Here is a 20,172-nt window from a genome sequence, read left to right as displayed (position 1 = left end):
CGCTAACTCACCCACGTTACCCCTATACACATTTTTAGGATCTCTCATTGATTTGGTCTGAGTACACTACACTGGTATTAGATCTATCTATATGGTCTATGGGAATAAAATCCTATATACACTCAAAGCACTCACAATACAGCATAAATCACAATGGGAGTTGGGAAATACACTTCAAGAAGTTTTTTGGAGCAGACTCATTGTTATTTCAGCTTTTTTAATAGAGCTGTGTGGTACCAGAGAAACTCCAGATCCCCATAGTCTGCTAGCTAACTGCACTAGAGCTGGCCAGGACAGCCAGGAGGATGATGATGATAATAATAATAACCAGCGTCTCTACTTTCATTAGGCAGCGTTCAGCCTCAGTCATTTCCCCTGGCTGCCCCGCTCAATGGAACGCTTGTTGGCCCAACTCGTCACATGGGAGGGTCAGCGGTGGGGGGGGGAGAAAGGAATCTTGTTCCTCCAGACCTAACCTTTCTTCAGTATCCCTCCCCAACTCCTTCTCAACCTCTCGTCTAACCAATGAGGTCCAGGAGGGAACAAGGTTTGCATTGAGACGGCTGTACGCTCTCTTACTTCACGCTGCTTAGAATTGTTCCAAATATCAGGCATGCTTTTTCTGCCCTTTTTTATATCAGTTCCAACCTTTCCCCTTTTTTAAGTCTTAGCAAACTTGTTTCTCCTGCTCCCAAAGCCTGCTTTGATTTCAGAAATGCCAGTTGTGACGAGGATAATATGCAAAGCGAAACGAGATAAAATGAACTTCAAATGTTTAACGCCTTGTAAAAGGTGAAGTATACATTTGTTCAAAGTGCACATTAGGTGTAAACAAACAAAGAACCAATGAGACGGATAAAGCTTTCATATTATATGATGGTTGCATAAAGCATTATTGCATTATGTAGAAAACCCTGTGCTCAAATGTCATGTATACTTTAGGCAGGCTTTGTTGTTCTACTTCATGTACAATGTGATAAAAATTTCTCCTATATTGTGGATGCTGTTTGAGACCTCTGGACCTGAGTGCCAACACATTTTGGGAAGCACTTCAGTGAGAATTGGAAATGATCGGCATTAATAATTTGTACTTTGGAATACACCAATCGCGTGTTCACTTCGAACAGATTTTTAAGTTTAACAGCGCCAGCTTCAACATGGATACCAGACTCTGCATTTTAGTAAAGTGTTGCCAAAAAATGTGTGGAACAGAAATATGTACTGTAGGTGTGGGCTGTTCACATGCAAAACCATTTTGGCCAGCAGCCTACCTGCTTAAACTATCTCCAGGGGAGAGGTCCCTCTGTGGTCTACCTTAAGGGACATAGATGGTTACCTCATCAACTTCTACTGGCTTATTAGGTACTGACTGAAAAGTAAGTCCCTCCCTCCCACTAGATCTGAATATTATGAGTGGCTACAATTAAATAAGAAAACTTTTTTAAATGAAGGCAAATGGTATTACACTTCTTCAGTCTGTCACCTGAACGTTCAGCTGGAATGCAGTTCAACAGTAATTACCAGTTAGTAAATGTGAAATTCCCACAACAAGTCGTCTTAACATTTAAAAGTGATTTAAAAAAAATACTGGATTAAGTTAGTTTAAGATGTTGGGGGGGGGGTTCTAAGCTGACATATGAAATTGTTTTATGAAGGTCATACCATGGATCATTTAGCCATTTGATTTTGAATTTTAGGACCCCTTTAAGTAGGCCTCAAAAACATGAAATTTGATCAAATATTGAATTTGGCCTTTACTACTATAGCCCATAGATGAATACATGAATGAATTGAAAAATAGACAGTCAAAATAATACATCATAAAGAAAAAGGTTGAAGTGTCTGTCCTATATCTAGGAGATATTATAAAACTCAGGAAAAATACAGTACCAGTCAGAAGTTTGGACACACCTACTCATTCAAGGGTTTTTCTTTATTTTTACTATTTTATACATTGTAGATTAATAGAAAACATCAAAGCTGTGAAATAACATATGGATTCATGTAGTAACCAAAAAAGTGTTAAACAAATCAAAATATAGTTTATATTTGAGATTCTTCAAAGTAGCCACCTTTTGCCTTGATGACAGCTTTGCACACTCTTGGCATTCTCTCAACCAGCTTCATGAGGGATGCTTTTCCAACCGTCTTGAAGGAGTTCCCACATATGCTAAGCACTTGTTGGCTGCTTTTCCTTTCCTCTGCAGTCCATCTCATCCCAAACCATCTCAATTGGGTTGAGGTCAGGTGATTGTGAAGGCCAGATCATCTGATGCAGCACTCCATCACTCTCCTTCTTGAATCAAATAGTCCTTACACAGCCTGTTTTGGGTCATTGTACTGTTGCAAAACAAATGATTAGCCCCACGAAGCGCAAACCAGATGGGATGGCGTATCGCTGTAGAATGCTGTGGTAGCCATGCTGGTTAAGTGTGCCTTGAATTCTAAATAAATCACAGACAGTGTCACCAGCAAAGCACCCGCACACCATCACAAATCCTCATGAGAGCCAGTTTCATCATAGCACTTGGTGGTTTTTGCGACTGCACTTGAAGGAACTTTCAAAGTTCTTGACATTTTACATATTGACTGACCTTCATGTCTTAAGGTAATGATGGACTGTTATTTCTCTTTGCTTATTTGAGCTGTTCTTGCCATAATATGGACTTGGTCTTTTACCAAATAGGACTATCTTCTGTATATCACCCCTACCTTGTCACAACACAGCTGATTGGCTCAAACGTATTAACTTTTAACAGGGCACACCTGTTAATTGAAATGCATTCCAGGTGACTACCTCATGAAGCTGGTTGAAAGAATGCCAAGAGTGTGTAAAGCTGTCCTCAAGGCAAAGGGTGGCTACTTTGAAGAATCTCAAATAGAAAATATATTTTGAATTGTTTAACATGGTTTTGGTTACTACACCATTGTGTCCAAGAGTGTCTCCCCTTTCTACAGTGGGGTCATATTAGTTGGTAGCCCAAACGGTTTGGAAGCAACAGACAAATATTGGGACATCAACATTAGCATCTTCAGATGAGTCCCGTGGGGCAAAACAGAGAACACCACCGTGTTTGTGAGAGTCTTCCCTTTCGATCGAGTGATCATATCAGTTTGAAGACCAAACCGTTTAGATGCTACAGTGCTTTTTGTGAGAAGACCAAGAAGTCTCCTGGTCTGACAAACAGCGCTGTAGCTCTGCCACTTTCCACCGCAGGGTGACATGTGGGGATGCAGCTGATTGAGACGCAGCCCATTCAAAAAGCTAGATACTGTATTTCTAGCTTAAACGGACAGATTTTGATGGTGATTCTTTTCTTCTTCAATGCTGCGTTTAAATGGTACGAGGTAGACAGCAAACCAGATGTCATTCTTTTCAATGAGACCCCGAATGTAAATGCTGTAGAGGATGGCGGCGGAAGACGAGACTTGCCGCCAGCGTTCGAATACTTAAAGCTTTGCCGTCTGCTGCAGCATTTGTTTTCTACCGGATGTTGATTTGCACTGTTTGTTTACTGAAATCTCCGTAGCAACACATACTGTCATGCTGGCCTGCTTTTGCTGTCACCCTCTTTCTTGCTTTCTTGTCCCGCTTTGCCAACAGGTAGTTTTTGCATCCCTCGTCTAAACGCAGCATTAGATTCCAGGTGTGTCAATAGACACTAGGTCAATAGACTCTAGCCCATCAATACCTCTATTCATCCTCTAATAACCCTCCTACCCATGACAGCTTCACATGCTTGGCTTCATGATCACACGGGCAAGGAACATAAGATATGTTTCAAATATAAACATCTACATGACGGCCGGGACAGAGAAAGTGCAATCTGGAGCCAGATGGGCTCTGCATTGACCTGCCTTCATGTTGAAAACTGCCCAATCCACTGTACCAAAACACAATGCCTTCACAAATGGCGTGTGGCAACACTGACTAATGATATTAGATTTGAGTCGACACGGTAACAGGAATAAAAGTTGCTGAGCCAGTGCAGAGACAATGTCGCTGTCTGTTAAGCGGTATGAGGTGAAGTAGGCCGAGGTGGCAGTACCTCACTGGGCCATTAAACTTGGAACACTGCTAAGAAAACCACACTCCTTGGTCAATGTGGGTGTAGGGGTGGATTTCATTCAAGCAAACATGTTTTTGGATCCTGCACATCTGAATTGAATTACTACACAAACAGCCGATGGGGAAAGAGAGCGCAGAACAAACTTTGTGTATGCCTTTCTACTACGCAATCACTTCAGGGTGGGAAGCTCAGAGGCCTTTCAAAACTCAAGGAAAGAAAGAGTGAAAAGATCGCATGGCATGCTGAGAAATCCAAGCCTTGTTTGTCAATGACAAAAGGAAACAGACGTAGGAGTTGACTGACCGTGACACATGATTTTAGAATCAACCCACCAAAAACTATGCCATTAATCACAGAGGCGCTGCGCCACTTTGTCTGACCAGTCACCCCCTCTGAAAGGGTCAATTGCAAGAATGTTTAAGGTTAAGAAAATGACTGTGTCACTTTTCAGTGGCACGACTCAGCACCATACTCTACAGACCAGTGATGCATAACCAAATCTGAGCTGCACTATCCTTATATGCAAATAGACCATTGCCATATATGGATGTGTGCAATTCACTTTTAACCGGACTGTCTTTACAGCATTAATGGTGGCGAGGAGATGCGCTTGTTTTGAGATCAAAGCGAGAGCAGCATGTAGCCACACATGCACATTTGTTCATATAATTTGCTAGTAAGTGAGTTATTAGCACATTTATAGCTCATTTCTAAATCAGCAATGAGAGAGTGGTTGCTTCCTACAAGAGCACAAAAAGTATGCATTTCTATCCATCTTTGAAAAGCGAGTCAGGTAAAGATCATTTTTTCTGTCTTAAAAGGGACAGTGTTGTACTTTGAGACTAAAGAAGCCAATAGGCAGAGGGGAGCATAATTTGTCTGATTTTCTGTAAAAATGGTATGGGAATAATAATTCACTTTATTTTGTAAAGTGGTTTCTTCTTGCATTAAACAGCACATTTTCAGTCACCTCCTTGTGTCACTTTCTGACCTTAATTCCTTTGTTATGTCTTTGTTTTAGGTTGGTCAGGGCGTGAATTGGGGTGGGTAGTCTATGTTCTTTTTTCCATGTGTTTGGCCTAGTATGGTTCTCAATCAGAGGCAGGTGCTGTTTGTTGTCTCGGATTGAGAATCATACTTAGGTAGCCTGTTTTCCCCATTTTAGTTGTGGGTGGTTGTTTTCTCTGACAGAACTGTGCGCTTTCGTTTTCTCCATTTTGTCATTTTGTTTGAGTGTTTTTTTGCGAACATTAAATACGAACCATTTCCACGCTTCGCTTTCAAATCAAATCAAATTTTATTTGTCACATACACATGGTTAGCAGATGTTAATGCGAGTGTAGCGAAATGCTTGTGCTTCTAGTTCCGACAATGCAGTAATAACCAACAAGTAATCTAACTAACAATTCCAAAACTACTGTCTTATACACAGTGTAAGGGGATAAAGAATATGTACATAAGGATATGTGAATGAGTGATGGTACAGAGCAGCATAGGCAAGATACAGTAGATGGTATCGAGTACAGTATATACATATGAGATGAGTATGTAAACAAAGTGGCATAGTTAAAGTGGCTAGTGATACATGTATTACATAAGGATGCAGTCGATGATATAGAGTACAGTATATACGTATGCATATGAGATGAATAATGTAGGGTAAGTAACATTATATAAGGTAGCATTGTTTAAAGTGGCTAGTGATATATTTACATCATTTCCCATCAATTCCCATTATTAAAGTGGCTGGAGTTGAGTCAGTGTCAGTGTGTTGGCAGCAGCCACTCAATGTTAGTGGTGGCTGTTTAACAGTCTGATGGCCTTGAGATAGAAGCTGTTTTTCAGTCTCTCGGTTTGTCTGTGATGTGTATGCCGAGGAACTTAAAACTTGCTACCCTCTCCACTACTGTTCCATCGATGTGGATAGGGGGGTGTTCCCTCTGCTGTTTCCTGAAGTCCACAATCATCTCCTTAGTTTTGTTGATGTTGAGTGTGAGGTTATTTTCCTGACACCACACTCCGAAGGCCCTCACCTCCTCCCTGTAAGCCGTCTCGTCATTGTTGGTAAACTTGATGATTGAGTTGGAGGCGTGCGTGGCCACGCAGTCGTGGGTGAACAGGGAGTACAGGAGAGGGCTCAGAACGCACCCTTGTGGGGCCCCAGTGTTGAGGATCAGCGGGGTGGAGATGTTGTTGCCTACCCTCACCACCTGGGGGCGGCCCGTCAGGAAGTCCAGTACCCAGTTGCACAGGGCGGGGTCGAGACCCAGGGTCTCGAGCTTGATGACGAGCTTGGAGGGTACTATGGTGTTGAATGCCGAGCTGTAGTCGATGAACAGCATTCTCACATAGGTATTCCTCTTGTCCAGATGGGTTAGGGCAGTGTGCAGTGTGGTTGAGATTGCATCGTCTGTGGACCTATTTGGGCGGTAAGCAAATTGGAGTGGGTCTAGGGTGTCAGGTAGGGTGGAGGTGATATGGTCCTTGACTAGTCTCTCAAAGCACTTCATGATGACGGAAGTGAGTGCTACGGGGCGGTAGTCGTTTAGCTCAGTTACCTTAGCTTTCTTGGGAACAGGAACAATGGTGGCCCTCTTGAAGCATGGTCCCAACGACGATTGTTACAGAATCACCCACCAACCAAGGACCAAGCAGTGTGGTATCGGGCAGCAGCGATCTCCGGACTCATGGATATGGGAGGAGATTTTGGACGGAAAAGGACCCTGGTCACAGGCTGGGGAATATCACCGCCCCAAGGCAGAGCTGGAGGCAGCGAAAGCTGAGCGGCGGCGATATGAGGAGGCAGCACGGCAGCGCGGTTGGAGACCTGAGCCCACTCCTCGTGCTTATCGTAAGAAGCGCAGTACTGGTCAGGCACCGTGTTATGCGTTCAAGCGCACGGTGTCGCCAGTACGCGCTCATAGCCCGGTGGGCTATAGGCCAGCCCCCCGCAAGTGCCAAGCGAGAGTGGGCATCCAGCCAGGGCGTGTTGTGCCAGCCCAGCGTGTTTGGTCTCCGGTACGCCGTTTCGGCCCAGGATATCCTGCGCCGGCTCTGCGTGCTGTGTCGCCGAGGCGCTGGGAGGGTGCAGTGCATTCTATGCCTGTGCTCCGCCCGTGCTGGGCGAATGTGGGTATTGAGCCTAAGGGAGAGGTGCGAGTGGTATGCACCAGATCTCCAGTGCTCACCCACAGCCCGGTTCAACCTGTGCCTGCACTCTGGATGATCCGGGCTAAAATGGTGATCCAGCCGGGAGGAGTGGTGCCAAGGCTGCGCACCAGGGCTCCAGTGCTCCCCCACAGCCCAGGCCATCCGGTGCCTCCTCCAAGCACCAGGACTCCTGTAGGTCTCCCCAGCCTGGTGGGTCCTGTGGCAGCCCCACGCACCAGGCTGTCTCTCCGTCTCCTCCCTCCAGGTTCTGCCGTCTGTTAGGAGCTGCCGTTCTGACCTTAGTTCCTTTGTTATGTCTTTGTTTTAGATTGGTCAGGGCGTGAGTTGGGGTGGGTAGTCTATGTTATTTTTTTCTATGTGTTTGGCCTAGTATGGTTCTCAATCAGAGGCAGGTGTCGTCCGTTGTCTCTGATTAAGAATCATACTTAGGTAGCCTGTTTTCCCCATTTTAGTTGTGGGTGATTGTTTTCTGTTGGTCTCATTCCAACGACGATCGTTACACCTTGTCTGAAGGACAAGTGGATAAACAGGTTAATGTCAAGCCCTGCATATTTTTTTTCCAAAAGTCTTAAGGAATGTTTGCCTACAATGAACACCCCACATTGGCTGCTACTGTAGGCTGAATGATAGAATAGCTATTTCCATGTTAAAATGTTATGGGATGCATTATCTCTATTGTTTTTGATGGTAGGCCACTTGATAGGCCTATATTATGATCAAATAGCCACAGTAGTCTACTTGGCCACTGTTATAACTGTAACTTAAAGCAAGTACAGCCTCAGTGTTCACAATAAACGCATCCCAGAAGTTGCACGGAATTTTTACAATGTTCAAGTTTGCACTCAGCAGACCTGAAATTTGCTCAGTGCCCCCAAAAATTGAGGGAACAAGTGCACTTTCTTGTTTATTAGTGGCTATGTACTTGGATATTGGGACCTGATTCCTATCAGTGTGTGTCTATAAAAGCAGTGTTTCTGCAGAGCCATGGAAGGACTGCAGCCTTTCCATCAGTATTCAGTTCAGGCTTCCCAAAGCCTTTGATTTCATGATGGACTCTGGTTGTTCAATGCGTAATGCAACACTGGCAAATCTCAGAGGACACCCAGTCAAAGGTCTTTCAAACTATTTTGGACTGCGAGCTAGCAGAATGTATCTTTGGCAAACCCAACCTGTACCATTCTCTGTCGTCTTTACAAAAACTTCTACTCAGTCTAATGTGCTGAAAAATGCACGGGCACTTCATGGAGAAGCAATCTTTGGAATGGAAATCCATGTCAATGCTGAAGTCTTACCACTTCAATTCAATTAACAAGCAACCAGGTGACTGCCATACTCCACTAAGTGAATTATGACATGCTGCTGACACACGGGGAACCAAGACAGCGCTCCTGTCATCATGATTGCGCTGTAATGGGGTATTGAGAAAAGAGAAAATAATTATTCTACTTTTGTCAAATACAGAACAGGAGGCCATATTTGAGCTGAGAGTACTGATCATCTGATGACTTTACTGGGCAGATAGACACTGAAGTCAGGACTATAAGACCTCGTTAGGAAGTCACATTACTTCGTAAACTTGCTTAACAGTGAGTCACTTGTTACCAATGACATGTCTAACATGGAAAAATCAGTAGGAATGGTAGAATGACTTGAATGAGCGGAAGTGTGTGCAATTGACACAGCTTGATCACCATGGTGATGATTAGGCAGAGTTAGTCTAGTCTGAGGAGTGTGTTATTGCTGCTGTGATCTGAGGAGGCAAAAGGCAGGCAGCTCTCTCCCTGTCCAGTCTAGTCCGGCTGGCATACCGCTACTGGTGACTGACAAGGCTGAGGCTGACACCCACAATGCATCACCTGACCTTGCATCGCCTTTGATGTATAATACATGAATAGGCAGCTCTCTGAACACAGGGTGTGATATTGGGGCGGTGGGGTGGTATTCACAGACAAGTTTGTTCCCTTCTCCATATCCAGCCCCCCACCCCAACTCCAAACCCCGCCCCCATACTACCAAAAGCAATACCAACTGAATGCTAAATAAACCTGTGGTCTCGTGAATAATTGAGGATCTCGGCCGGAGCAGGCTCTGATTAGCATACAGGCCTTATGGACCCAATCTGCACAGCAGCGACAGGACAGACAGCCTTCCCTGTTTCCGGGCTTCTCAAATGCACAGAAGGGTTTCATTTCTATTTCAGACTCCTCTCACTCCTGGTCCACTAACACAACGAGAGACCAGCTCCATCATTCATTACAATGCACATTGTCTGCTGCAGGCCAGGCACCGTGAGGGACAATTGGTGATCTGAGGCACCAGGAATATGATCATAACCAATGGCATCACCATCTCATCACTGCAGTAGTGATCCAGCTAAATATTAAATCAGCAAAGACACTAAGGGGGAGAAGGGCTTTCAACAAACACATTTGAGGGCAGATAAGTCGTATCAACAGTGGAAGATACTTGACGGTCATCCCCAGAAGTCCCACATAATCAATACCAGACAAAAACTCGTCTCCACACCAGCCGTCATGAATATACAATTATAACATGTAATGAGTGCTTGCAGAAGAGAGCAGGAATACATAAAGATGCTGTTGTCCCCTGGCTCCCTCTCCTCAGGTCCCTCTGACTGGCTGGCCCTGGCCCCTGGGCAGTAATCCCTGGACCCCCACGGACCCCATCCGCTCCCCCTGCTCTCATTAGTGCAGTGCTGGGGCCCTGCAGGCCTTATGGAGCCTGCCTCCTGCTCCCCCTCTCTACTGCTGGGGTAATGAGCACATAATCAGCCAGGCTCCCTGGCAGCAGCTCACCAGAGGGGCATGTGGGCATATGGCCATGGTGTGTGTGTGTGGGTGGGAGCTGGTGGATGGTGGGGGTAAGGGCACAGTGGGGTGGTGTTTCAGTCTGAATGGGTATCAGAGGACGCTTCTGCTCACACATCTGATGACCTTGTCTCTCAGATCACCTGATTTTCTCTTGGCTAAATCCTCTTCTGGTTAACATTACCACTCTAAAATACTCTGTGGACCGAAGAGATTTAGCTGAAGGGCAAGAAAATATAAACGAGAAAGGAGACCGTGACTTGAAATGGGAACAAGCAAACTGTCCACTACAAAATCGAAAGTTAGGCAATTAAAATAAGTCAAATATTCTCCATCAAAATCAACTAAATCCTTCACATCTGAATGTCAAAGTCCTGGTCCTCATTCACTATAAGTCTCTCACTATCAACCTTCCTGGTTCAATGGACATTCAATAAAGATGAAGGTCGCACAAATATAGAAGGCTCATCACAGAGAAACATTCGTAGGTTTCTTTTATGCGAATCTTGAGTTCAGCCAAGGTAGGGCAGCATGGAACCAAGCCAAAGACCTCAGGTTCCTCGTCAAGTCTTCAATAGCCCCTTTCATTTCCTCCTAATTCAATTGCAATTACCCTGCTCCTTATTCACATTTTTTTGCTGCCCTAAAATACAGGCCTATGCATTTCATAATGTCATATATTAAGTAAATAAAATAAAATCCATTGGCAGGAACAAAACAGGGCACAGCGAGCCCTGTGTCCCGCAGACAAACGAGCCATACTCACAGAGAGTCACTGACAGGTCAGCACTGACAGGTCAGCACTCTAATAAAATATATTTAATTGGCTTCCAATTGGGAGGGAAGTCAGCCACAGAGAAGCTCTGGATTCCCCAGGGCAAGGCCTGCACTGCTCCCACTGACAACAGCTTCCCATTGACGCCACTCAATGAAGACTTTGTCAAGTGCATCATTGTGTTTATGCGATCCGACAAACACACCAAACTAAACAGACCCGTCTAGCCGGAATCACTAAGGTCACAGGCTGAGTCACTGTGATTATTTAACCACAGTGTGGTAACCATGGGTGGCTCACTAGGGTTCCTGGGGTGGGGGAGCAGGGGTGGCTGGATGGATGGTATGGTGTACTCACTAGGTGTCCTGGGGTGGGGGAGCGGGGGTCTTTGAGTCCGGCAGCTCCAGGGACATCCAGTAGAGGCCATTTCATCTGCAGGTACTGTGGAGTGAAGAATAGGTAACATGAAACACACATGTCTGGACACTGAAATAATACAGTAAGGACAAGCATATAAAAACATGTAGGGGGGGGGGTGAAAAGAGTGAAAAGGAATGTATTTCTCATACAATGATACCAAATCTGCTTGGTGCACACTCAAATGTACCACTCACACAATTATATACCACATGCTATTATCAAACTTGCTATAATGTGTTTAGACCAGTCCTTCTCAAATATTGGGGAACATGCTTTTTTTTTGCCGCAGGGAGTAGTTTTTTTTTTCACCGAACAAGAGCACACAGCACAGAGCAGGAGGTATGAAGTGCAGATAACAAACCCTTAAGAGACACCATTGAAAAATATTTAACAGGGATGAAAAGAAAGGTGGAGAGAGACTGAGATAATGAGACAAACGTAAGTCTCCCGAAAGCTAAGACGAGGAAATATGACGAAGCGTATGTAGCGCTTGGCTTCACTGTGACTACGGTGGGAGACGAGGAAAGACCGGTATGTTTACTGTGTCTAAAAATGTTGGCAGCGGACAGCATGAAGCCAAATAAATTAAGGAGTCACTTAAAAATATTACACCTCAATCACGCTGATAAGCCGCTTGAGCCGCTTGAGCATCATATTAGGTGAGGTAACAAATTGCTCAGTGCAACAACCCCACTCCATAGCAGAGGAGCTGATACTGCCTGCAGCATTAGACATGGTCTCTGTCGTACTTTCCTGAAAACAGATCCCAATATGACTGGGTGAGAGATCCTTTCAATGCACCAGCTCCAACTGGTTTCAGCTCTGCAGAGGAGGACCAGTTCATTGATATGACGTCTGACTCCACATTGAGACTGAGGTTCACATCACAGACACTGAGTGAATTCTGTCTGAGTGTAGAGAGGCAGTATCCACTCTTGGGGCAGAGGGCCATGGGCATTCTTCTTCCTTTTGCAACATCTTATCTTTGTGAGACTGGCTTCTCTGCTGTTGCTGCACTGAAGACCAAGTACAAGTCCCAGCTAAACATTGAGCAGGAGCTTAGAGTTGCAGTATCATGCTTCAAACCCCGCTTCGGAAAGCTGTGCTCTGCAAAACGTGCTCCTTGTAGCCATTAATCCTGACTTCCTCATTTTTATTTATTTTTTTATATTAAAAAATCAGCAAATTGTTTTATTCATTTTTGTTTTATAGGTCAAAGTGTTTCATATATTGTGCTCCTGAGTTAATGTTGCTGATCAATTTGAATGTATTATTTATTGATTATATTTCATTTTATTTTTCAGTATCAAATACAATGGATACAATGTTATGCAGAGGTGTACTTATAACAATTTTATAGACAAATGATACTATTTACAGTCGCGGCGGAGAGTTGGGGGGCGCAAAATGTTTACTTCTTCCTAGGGGGGTAACAGAAAATAATTGAGAAGCACTGATGTAGACCAACTCGCTAATACTTGTTGAGACTGAACTGCATGAAATATGGTTGAGCTATTCCAGAGCAGATGTCATAAATGGTGTGAGAGCCAGCAGAAAGACAGAACTCTGACAGACACCTGTATGAGACTCACATGTTGTTGGAGTCAGACACTGGCTTTTGGCAGAGCGGGGGAGAGGGAAGTGAACACAGCAGACTGGAGGGGGACTGTGAAATCTCCGTTTGTCAGAGAAAAAAAACAAGAGTCCAGCTGTGGGCGCCCATCGACTAGCGGGTGGGAAGGGACAGCTGGAAGGAAGCTCCATCAGAACGGGCGGGAAAGGCAGGGGTGGGGTCTCAACACTAAGCCTATGGCATCCTGGTGAATTGTTTTGGCCTTTTGACCCAAACCAAACTAATCCACTTTCCTTGTTAGCATTTTTCATCTTGTTATCATAGTCATCATTATATGGAGCATTAGTGTTTTCCTTTCATTTGGAGGGGGGGGGGACACTAATTGTTATTTTATGGCAGCCCAGCCCATGCATCCTCGCATTGGAACAGGATCATGTATACAGGAGTTGTTTTATCTCCTCCTGAAAGCAACACGTTTCAAATATATTTTCCCTATCAGTCTTGGTGCTGTGTGGAGCTGGTGATCTGTTCCATGCAGAGCTCCACCATCTGCTTTGTGAATCTGTTTAAATACCGGATAGAGGCAGATTGTCATGCATGTGGATTTTCTCCATGGTATCCAACCACTTCAAATTCATTAAAAGGGTTTTCATTTCAGCTTATAATGCATTTGTGCGAGCACACATAGACATGTGGTATCAAAGTTCATCTGAATACCAACATGATTCCAACACCTCTGCATGTGTCATTAGTAATGTAACAGCATTGCTGTTTAGTAATGGATCCACTAGTTGCGAGAAGTTTAGCACATTACTCAGTAGTTTAATTTATGTTGTGTATGGCACTCCCCAAAATGGCTAGGTCGGAAGCAGGCTTCATAGAGAGAGAATGATGGTCCCTGTAACCAACCTCAGCCACCTATGTGTAGGTCTTATCAGTGGACCTTTGACTGTTTCCCTGCACTGATCTAAAGGTTAAGACCATTTTAACAGCTCAGCTGTTTCAGGGGCTAGTGCACTTAAACATACATGTGCCCACTCACTCACACACACATCACATTTGACTCATACCGTAATTGTGTCCTGCTGTTCAACGTCTCAAATCCACATCCCAGAATCAAACAAATGAAAGAGTATTTTGCATGGGAAAAGGCCATCTTGTACAATAAGACATGGGACGTTTCCTCATATTACATAAACCAAGGCTGTGCACTTTCATTAATAAATTATACTGTTGCACAAAGTGATGTATATATGGTGGGGAAAACTCACTGCACGCATGTGAAAGATGACAAAAGCCTATTCAAGGCTTAAAAGACTTATCAATCATCTGTGCAGGATTTGATTTTTAAAGCTTCATTCATCACTCCGAGTTTGTAGAGAGGAAGGAAACTTGGATGACTGCGGGTTAAAAATGGAAAAGACATTATAGCAGCAGGGGGAAAGGGAGAGAGGGGAAAAAAACATTCAGGAATGAGTTTGTCGGAGCAGGCAGAGGGTATTGTTTCCTGACAGCTGGGGTCCAATAGAGTACTGAGGGAGGAGGGAGGGGGACCCTTATTCCCATCTAAAAGGGGGGGAATTCTTGGAGTTGACATCAGCCCATTTCATTTTCACCACACTGCTCAAGGCTGAATCGCAGGTTCCAACTAATGGGCCCAAGTCCATACAACTGTCAGAAGACCCTTGCTTTTCGAGGCTGCTAGCTCCCCATTGAACATGTATTATGCGCTGTGCACACTGCCTAATGAATGCTGCTTTCTGGGGGGGACAAAACAATACAGTTTTCACTGTCTAATCTATGTCATTCACGAGTCCCTCCACAAATGAAACAAGCCCTATTGTGAGCGTTTGGTCTACCCTGACCATGCCTACCCCCAGCTCCCCCACCCCCCCGTTCCCTTATTTGACAGCTTCTGGCAGGACTGGGGAACATGCCCTAGGGCACTTTTATATTCAGAAGAGTCAGCCTCCTTTAAATAATTGCCACTGTACACGATGGAGCGGCTGGTTAGAGAAAGAAACCCTCAAACTACCATCTTCCACTACCCTCCCTACAAATGTCTACTCAACCTTACACACCCTACCTCACTGTAGTCAACTACACACAACTCACTCACTCACTAACAAGAGAGAGAGAACAGTCCAGTGGGCTGTGGTAGGGGAGACAAGGAGAGCAAGAGGGAGAAAAACAACTCAGGAATCAACTCAGAGGAGCCTAAGTTATTCAAATGCTTCTTATAAATCTTTCCTGACAGTCTTACACACACACACACACACAAATACAGTACATTCGGAAAGTATTCAGACCGCTTAACTTTTTCCACATTTTGTTACGTTACAGCCTTATTTGAAAATGGATTCAAATTTTAAAAATATCACATTTACATAAGTATTTAGACCCCCTGTACTTTGTTGAAGCACCTTTGCCAGTGATTACAGACTCGACTCTTCCTGGGTATGACGTTTCAAGCATGGCACACCTGTATTTGGGGAGTTTCTCCCATTCTCCTCTGCAGATCCTCTCAAGCTCTGTCAGGTTGGATGGGGAGCGTTAATACACAGCTATTTTCAGGTCTCTCCAGAGATGTTCGATCGGGTTCAAGTCAGGGCTATGGCTGGGCCACTCAAGGATATTCAGAGACTTGTTCCTAAGCTGCATTGTCTTGGCTGTGTGCTTAGAGTCGTTATCATGTTGGATGGTAAACCTTCGCCCCAGTCTGAGGTCCTGAGCACTCTGGAGCAGGTTTTCATCAAGAATCTCTCTGTACTTTGCTCCATTCATCTTTCCCTTGATCCGGACTAGTCTCCCAGTCCCTGCCGCTGAAAAACATCTCCATAGCATGATGCTGCCACCACCATAGGGATGGTGCCAGGTTTCCTCCAGACGTGACACTTGACATTCAGGCCAAAGGGTTCAATCTTGGTCAGACCAGAGAATCTTGTTTATCATGGTCTGAGAGTCTCCAAGCGAGCCGTCATGTGCCTTTTACTGAGGAGTGGCTTCCGTCTGACCACTCACCATAAAGGCCTGATTGGTGGAGTACTGCAGAGATGTTTGTCCTTCTGGAAGGTTTTCCCATCTCCACAGAGGAACTCTGGAGCTCTCATCGGGTTCTTGGTCACCTCCTTGACCAAGGCCCTTCTCCCCCGATTGCTTGGCTTGGACGGGCAGCCAGCTTAGGAAAAGTCTTGGTGGTTCCAAACTTCTTCCATTTAAAATTGACAGAGGCTGCAGACATTGCTGCAGACATTTAATGGTACCCCTCCCCCGATCTGGACCTCAACACAAGCCTGTCTCTGAGTTCTATGGACAATTCCTTCGACCTCATGTGTTTTATTTGTATTTAATTTTTGCTCTGACTTGCACTGTCAACTGTGGGACCTTACATGGACAGGTGTGTGCCTTTCCAAAACATGTCCAATCATTTGAATGTACCACAGGTGGACTAGTTTCTACAAAGTTGTAGAAACATCTAGGATGATCAATGGAAACAGGATGCACCGGAGCTCAATTTCAAGTCTCATAGCAAAGGGTCTGAATACTTATGTAAATAAAGTATTTCCGTACATTTTTATTTGTTGCAAATATTTCTAAAAACCTGTTTTCGCTTTGTCATTTTGAGGTATTGTGTGTAGATTGTGTGTAATGTAATCAATTTTAGAATAAGGCTGTAACATAACAAAATGTGGAAAGGGGTCTGAATACTTTCCAAATGAGCTGTATATTGGCAAAGGATCAGTGTTCCTCATGAAGAACTTTACTTTACTCTAAGTACGGGGAGGAAGCTTCAAATCCAAATGGGAATGACATGTTCTCTCTGCAAAATAACAGAACATTTATGCCAGAGGTTGCTAAAATTACCAGGAATTCTGTTAAAAATGTGTTTAATTTAGAAAATTGGTTCTCTAAGTATTCCCATGAGAAAAAATAAAAAAGAGACAAGTGATCATGTCTCAATGTAATCTAGTTATGAAATGATTCTTATGTTCAAAACAATCTATTTTTGGACTAAGACGTGGTCATTTTGCAGTGAACAAATTATTAGAATTATGTTCCTGCCCCCTGACCATCCACTCCGGGAAAAAAATCAGCCCGCGGCTGAATCTAGTGTCTCCCCCCCAATTCAATCGAAATCAAATCCAAATGGTGTTTTTGACTAGAACACAGAAACCTGGTTAGGAGACTTCATTAAATCCCCCCCAAATAAAAAAAGGTACTTAAAACCCAGAAAGGATGGCATAGTAAATAGGAAGATACTATTGAAAAGGAGGTTCCCATGGCTGCAGTCTTATTGAATAGTCTGTAATAGATTGAAAACACTGCTGAACTAAAATCAGCAATTACATTTTACAGTAAACTTCAGGCAGTCCTGTAATGCTTGACAGATGTCCTTAATTTCATTAGAAACAATTTGAGCAGGCCTATGTTTGGCCTCCATCGAGACGCTGGTTTCACTGTAGAGACTGCTCTAGAGAAGAGTGTCAGATAAAAAGCTGTGAGAGCTGTGCAAATAGTCAACTTCTGCAAATATCTGATCCATTTCCATGCCTCTCTGTCTTCCAGCCTCCAGAACTCAAAATAGACATCAGTAGAATACTGTGCTACATGTCAGGGACCCAGATGCAACAAAGGTGGCAAAGTCGCCACAGAAAATTTCCAAAAAGCCAAGATTAACTCTTTGGTTTTTCGAACAGAGAGAATACAGCATATGCTCTGGGGCATGCGGACTGCCAGAGTTGGGTTCTAATTGTTCAATTTCTCTCACAGAGCAGGGGGGGACATGGCCAAGTGTCTTTGTCATCTCTGAAGTGTGTGGTGCCATACTGCTGGCCAGGCAACATCAGAGCATGGAGGAGAGGAGAGGCAGATGTCTGGACATTTGTTGTCAAAGTAAATCAGACACTGCCAGAGAGAGAAATAAACAGGCCAACCTTTCCACCAACTATCTGCAGACTTGAGTGTTTTAAAAAGTGTTATCAATCTGATGTCAATGGCATCCTCAGTCTTCTGTTCTAGTCAAACAAAACTACGAAAATGTGTCTTTGGAGAGTGTCTACAATGTCTATTTTAAAGAGCAATCTTGTCTAAAAACCCTATTGTAGACCCATTTTTTATGGTTACAAATTACTAACCAAATGACTTTAAAATGTTAATACACTGTTCTAAGATTCCAATGGCAACAGATTAATTGACAGTGACACTCCAGCTCAGACCTGCCCTAAAGCTGCCTTGCGCTGTGGCATCAAGCCCCCTCCCACCCCTCTCCTCTCCAAACAGCAGGGCCAGAGGAATGCTTCCAGGGATTGCTCCAGTAGATAATGTCAATCACCTACTGTGTGGAGAGCCCCTCCCTATGGTTTTCTTTTGCCCTCCAACAGAAAACAAATGGGCCACACAGCTTGCTGTTAGAGTGAGGTGTTAATGATCCTCTACCCATATGAATAGCAGCTCCACACATTTGCCTTGTCAACCTTACACCATTAGTCCCCCCGTTTCTCTCCGCTTAAATCACCTGCTTATGCGAGCCATTGACACTTCCACTTGATCTATGCATGACTTTACAATCATAAGCTTGCAGAGCAAAGACAATTGCTGTAAGTAGTCCCACCTTGTCACAGAGTTTGAATTAAGACCCATTGTTTGCAGACATTGCGGGCAATTACATAGACATGGGCAAAGTCCAGCCCTCATTGTGCTAATTAGTGGTTAATTGATGGGGAAACGACAAGCAGTTCCGCTGGTCAGCTTGGCTGCTACTGGGCACAGAAATAGTTGTTAGTTCCACCTCATAAAGCACAAAGAGGACCCACCATCTCAGATTGTTCTGAAATTATTTCATTATTTTGTTGAAATATAATTTGATCTGAGAAGCTAATTTATTGCACCCAAATTGCCATTTAAATGTATAGGATTCGTTTAATATTAATTAAATATAGTACCTAACATCTGATTTGGACTAAACCTTTTTCTAACAATGAGTTAGACATGAGGAATCCAAAGAAAGGGACAAAAGCCACCCATGGACCCTCCGCACCCCACCCCAACAACGAGTATATAGTATCAGTTCTGAGTTCTCTATGTCTCACATGTAGTATGGTGATGTTTATTTCCCCTGTTCAGAGAATTAGTCATTTAAGTTAGGTTTATGTCCCATCTTACATCCTGATATTACCAGGTTCTGGCCACTAGATGGTGCTGTTCTAGGTCTTTTTCAAAGAATCCCCACACCTCAATGTTAAAGGGATAGTTCACCCAAATTCCAAAAAGACATTGGTTTCCAAATCACCCTGAAGTATCTAAAAATGTATTGTGTAACTCCAGAATTTTACTTATAGAGGATTTGGAAATGAAGCGCGCAAATGCCAATATAGGTACCATTGATTTTTTGTGCCACAAATACTAAAGTATTAGCATTTGAAACAAAGGCCAGTTAAACAAAACCAAAGTATGGGTTGCTGCCATACCTTGTCCATAGACTGCACATAGAAACCAATATGTCATTTTAGAATTTGGGTGAAATATCCCTTTAACATTTGGGGATTAAAAAATTTAATAAAAATCACCTGGAACAAAACCATCTAGTGGTCAGAACCTGGTAACATCAGGATGAAGGATGGGACATAAACCTAATAACTTAAATGAGTAATTATCTGAACAGGGGAAAAAAACAAAAATACATTACATAGGATAAATAAATAATACTCCGAGACGCATCTACACTGAACAAAAATATAAACGCAATTTGTAAAGTGTTGGTTCCATGTCATATGCACAAAATGCTTATTCCTCTCACAAATGTGTTTATATCCCTGTTACTGAGCATTTCTCCTTTGCCAAGATAATCCATCCACCTGACAGGTGTGGCATATCAAGAAGCTGATTAAACAGCATGATCATTACACAGGTGAACCTTGTACACAGGTGCAAAATAAAAGGCCACTAAAATGTGCAGTTGTCACACAACACAATGCCACAGATCATATCTCAAGTTGAGGGAGCATGCAATTGGTATGCTGACTGCAGGAATGTCCACCAGCGCTATTGGCAGAGAATAGAATGTTCTAAAACAAAGCTGAAAATGTCCCAGTTCTTCCATGGCCTGCATACTCACCAGACATGTCACCCATTGAGCATGTTTGGAATGCTCTGGGTTGACATGTACGACAGCGTGTTCCAGTTCCCGCAAATATCCAGCAATTTCACACAGCCATTGAAGGAGATTATTTGCATTGCATGGTCACACCAGATACTGACTGGTTTTCTGATCCATACCCCTACCTTTTTTTTAAGTATCTGTGGCCAACATATTGCATGTCTTTTTTCCTCAGTCAT

At 43.7% G+C, this 20,172-nt stretch overlaps 1 protein-coding gene across 2 annotated transcripts in view; it reads right to left on the bottom strand.

Moving 5' to 3' along the window:
- Positions 1-20,172, bottom strand: part of LOC112248495 (transcription factor 7-like 1-B) — a 48,802-nt gene that overhangs the window by 10,071 nt on the left and 18,559 nt on the right. For both annotated transcript variants that reach the window (XM_024417568.2, XM_024417569.2), the window contains exon 4: positions 11,202-11,285. In XM_024417568.2, the coding sequence (XP_024273336.1) occupies positions 11,202-11,285 (84 nt within the window). The remainder of the gene's footprint in view (positions 1-11,201; positions 11,286-20,172) is intronic.

The sequence above is a fragment of the Oncorhynchus tshawytscha genome, linkage group LG04, assembly GCF_018296145.1.
Source record: "Oncorhynchus tshawytscha isolate Ot180627B linkage group LG04, Otsh_v2.0, whole genome shotgun sequence".
Taxonomy (NCBI): Eukaryota; Metazoa; Chordata; class Actinopteri; order Salmoniformes; family Salmonidae; genus Oncorhynchus; species Oncorhynchus tshawytscha.
This window is presented reverse-complemented; position numbering and strand designations above follow the sequence as displayed.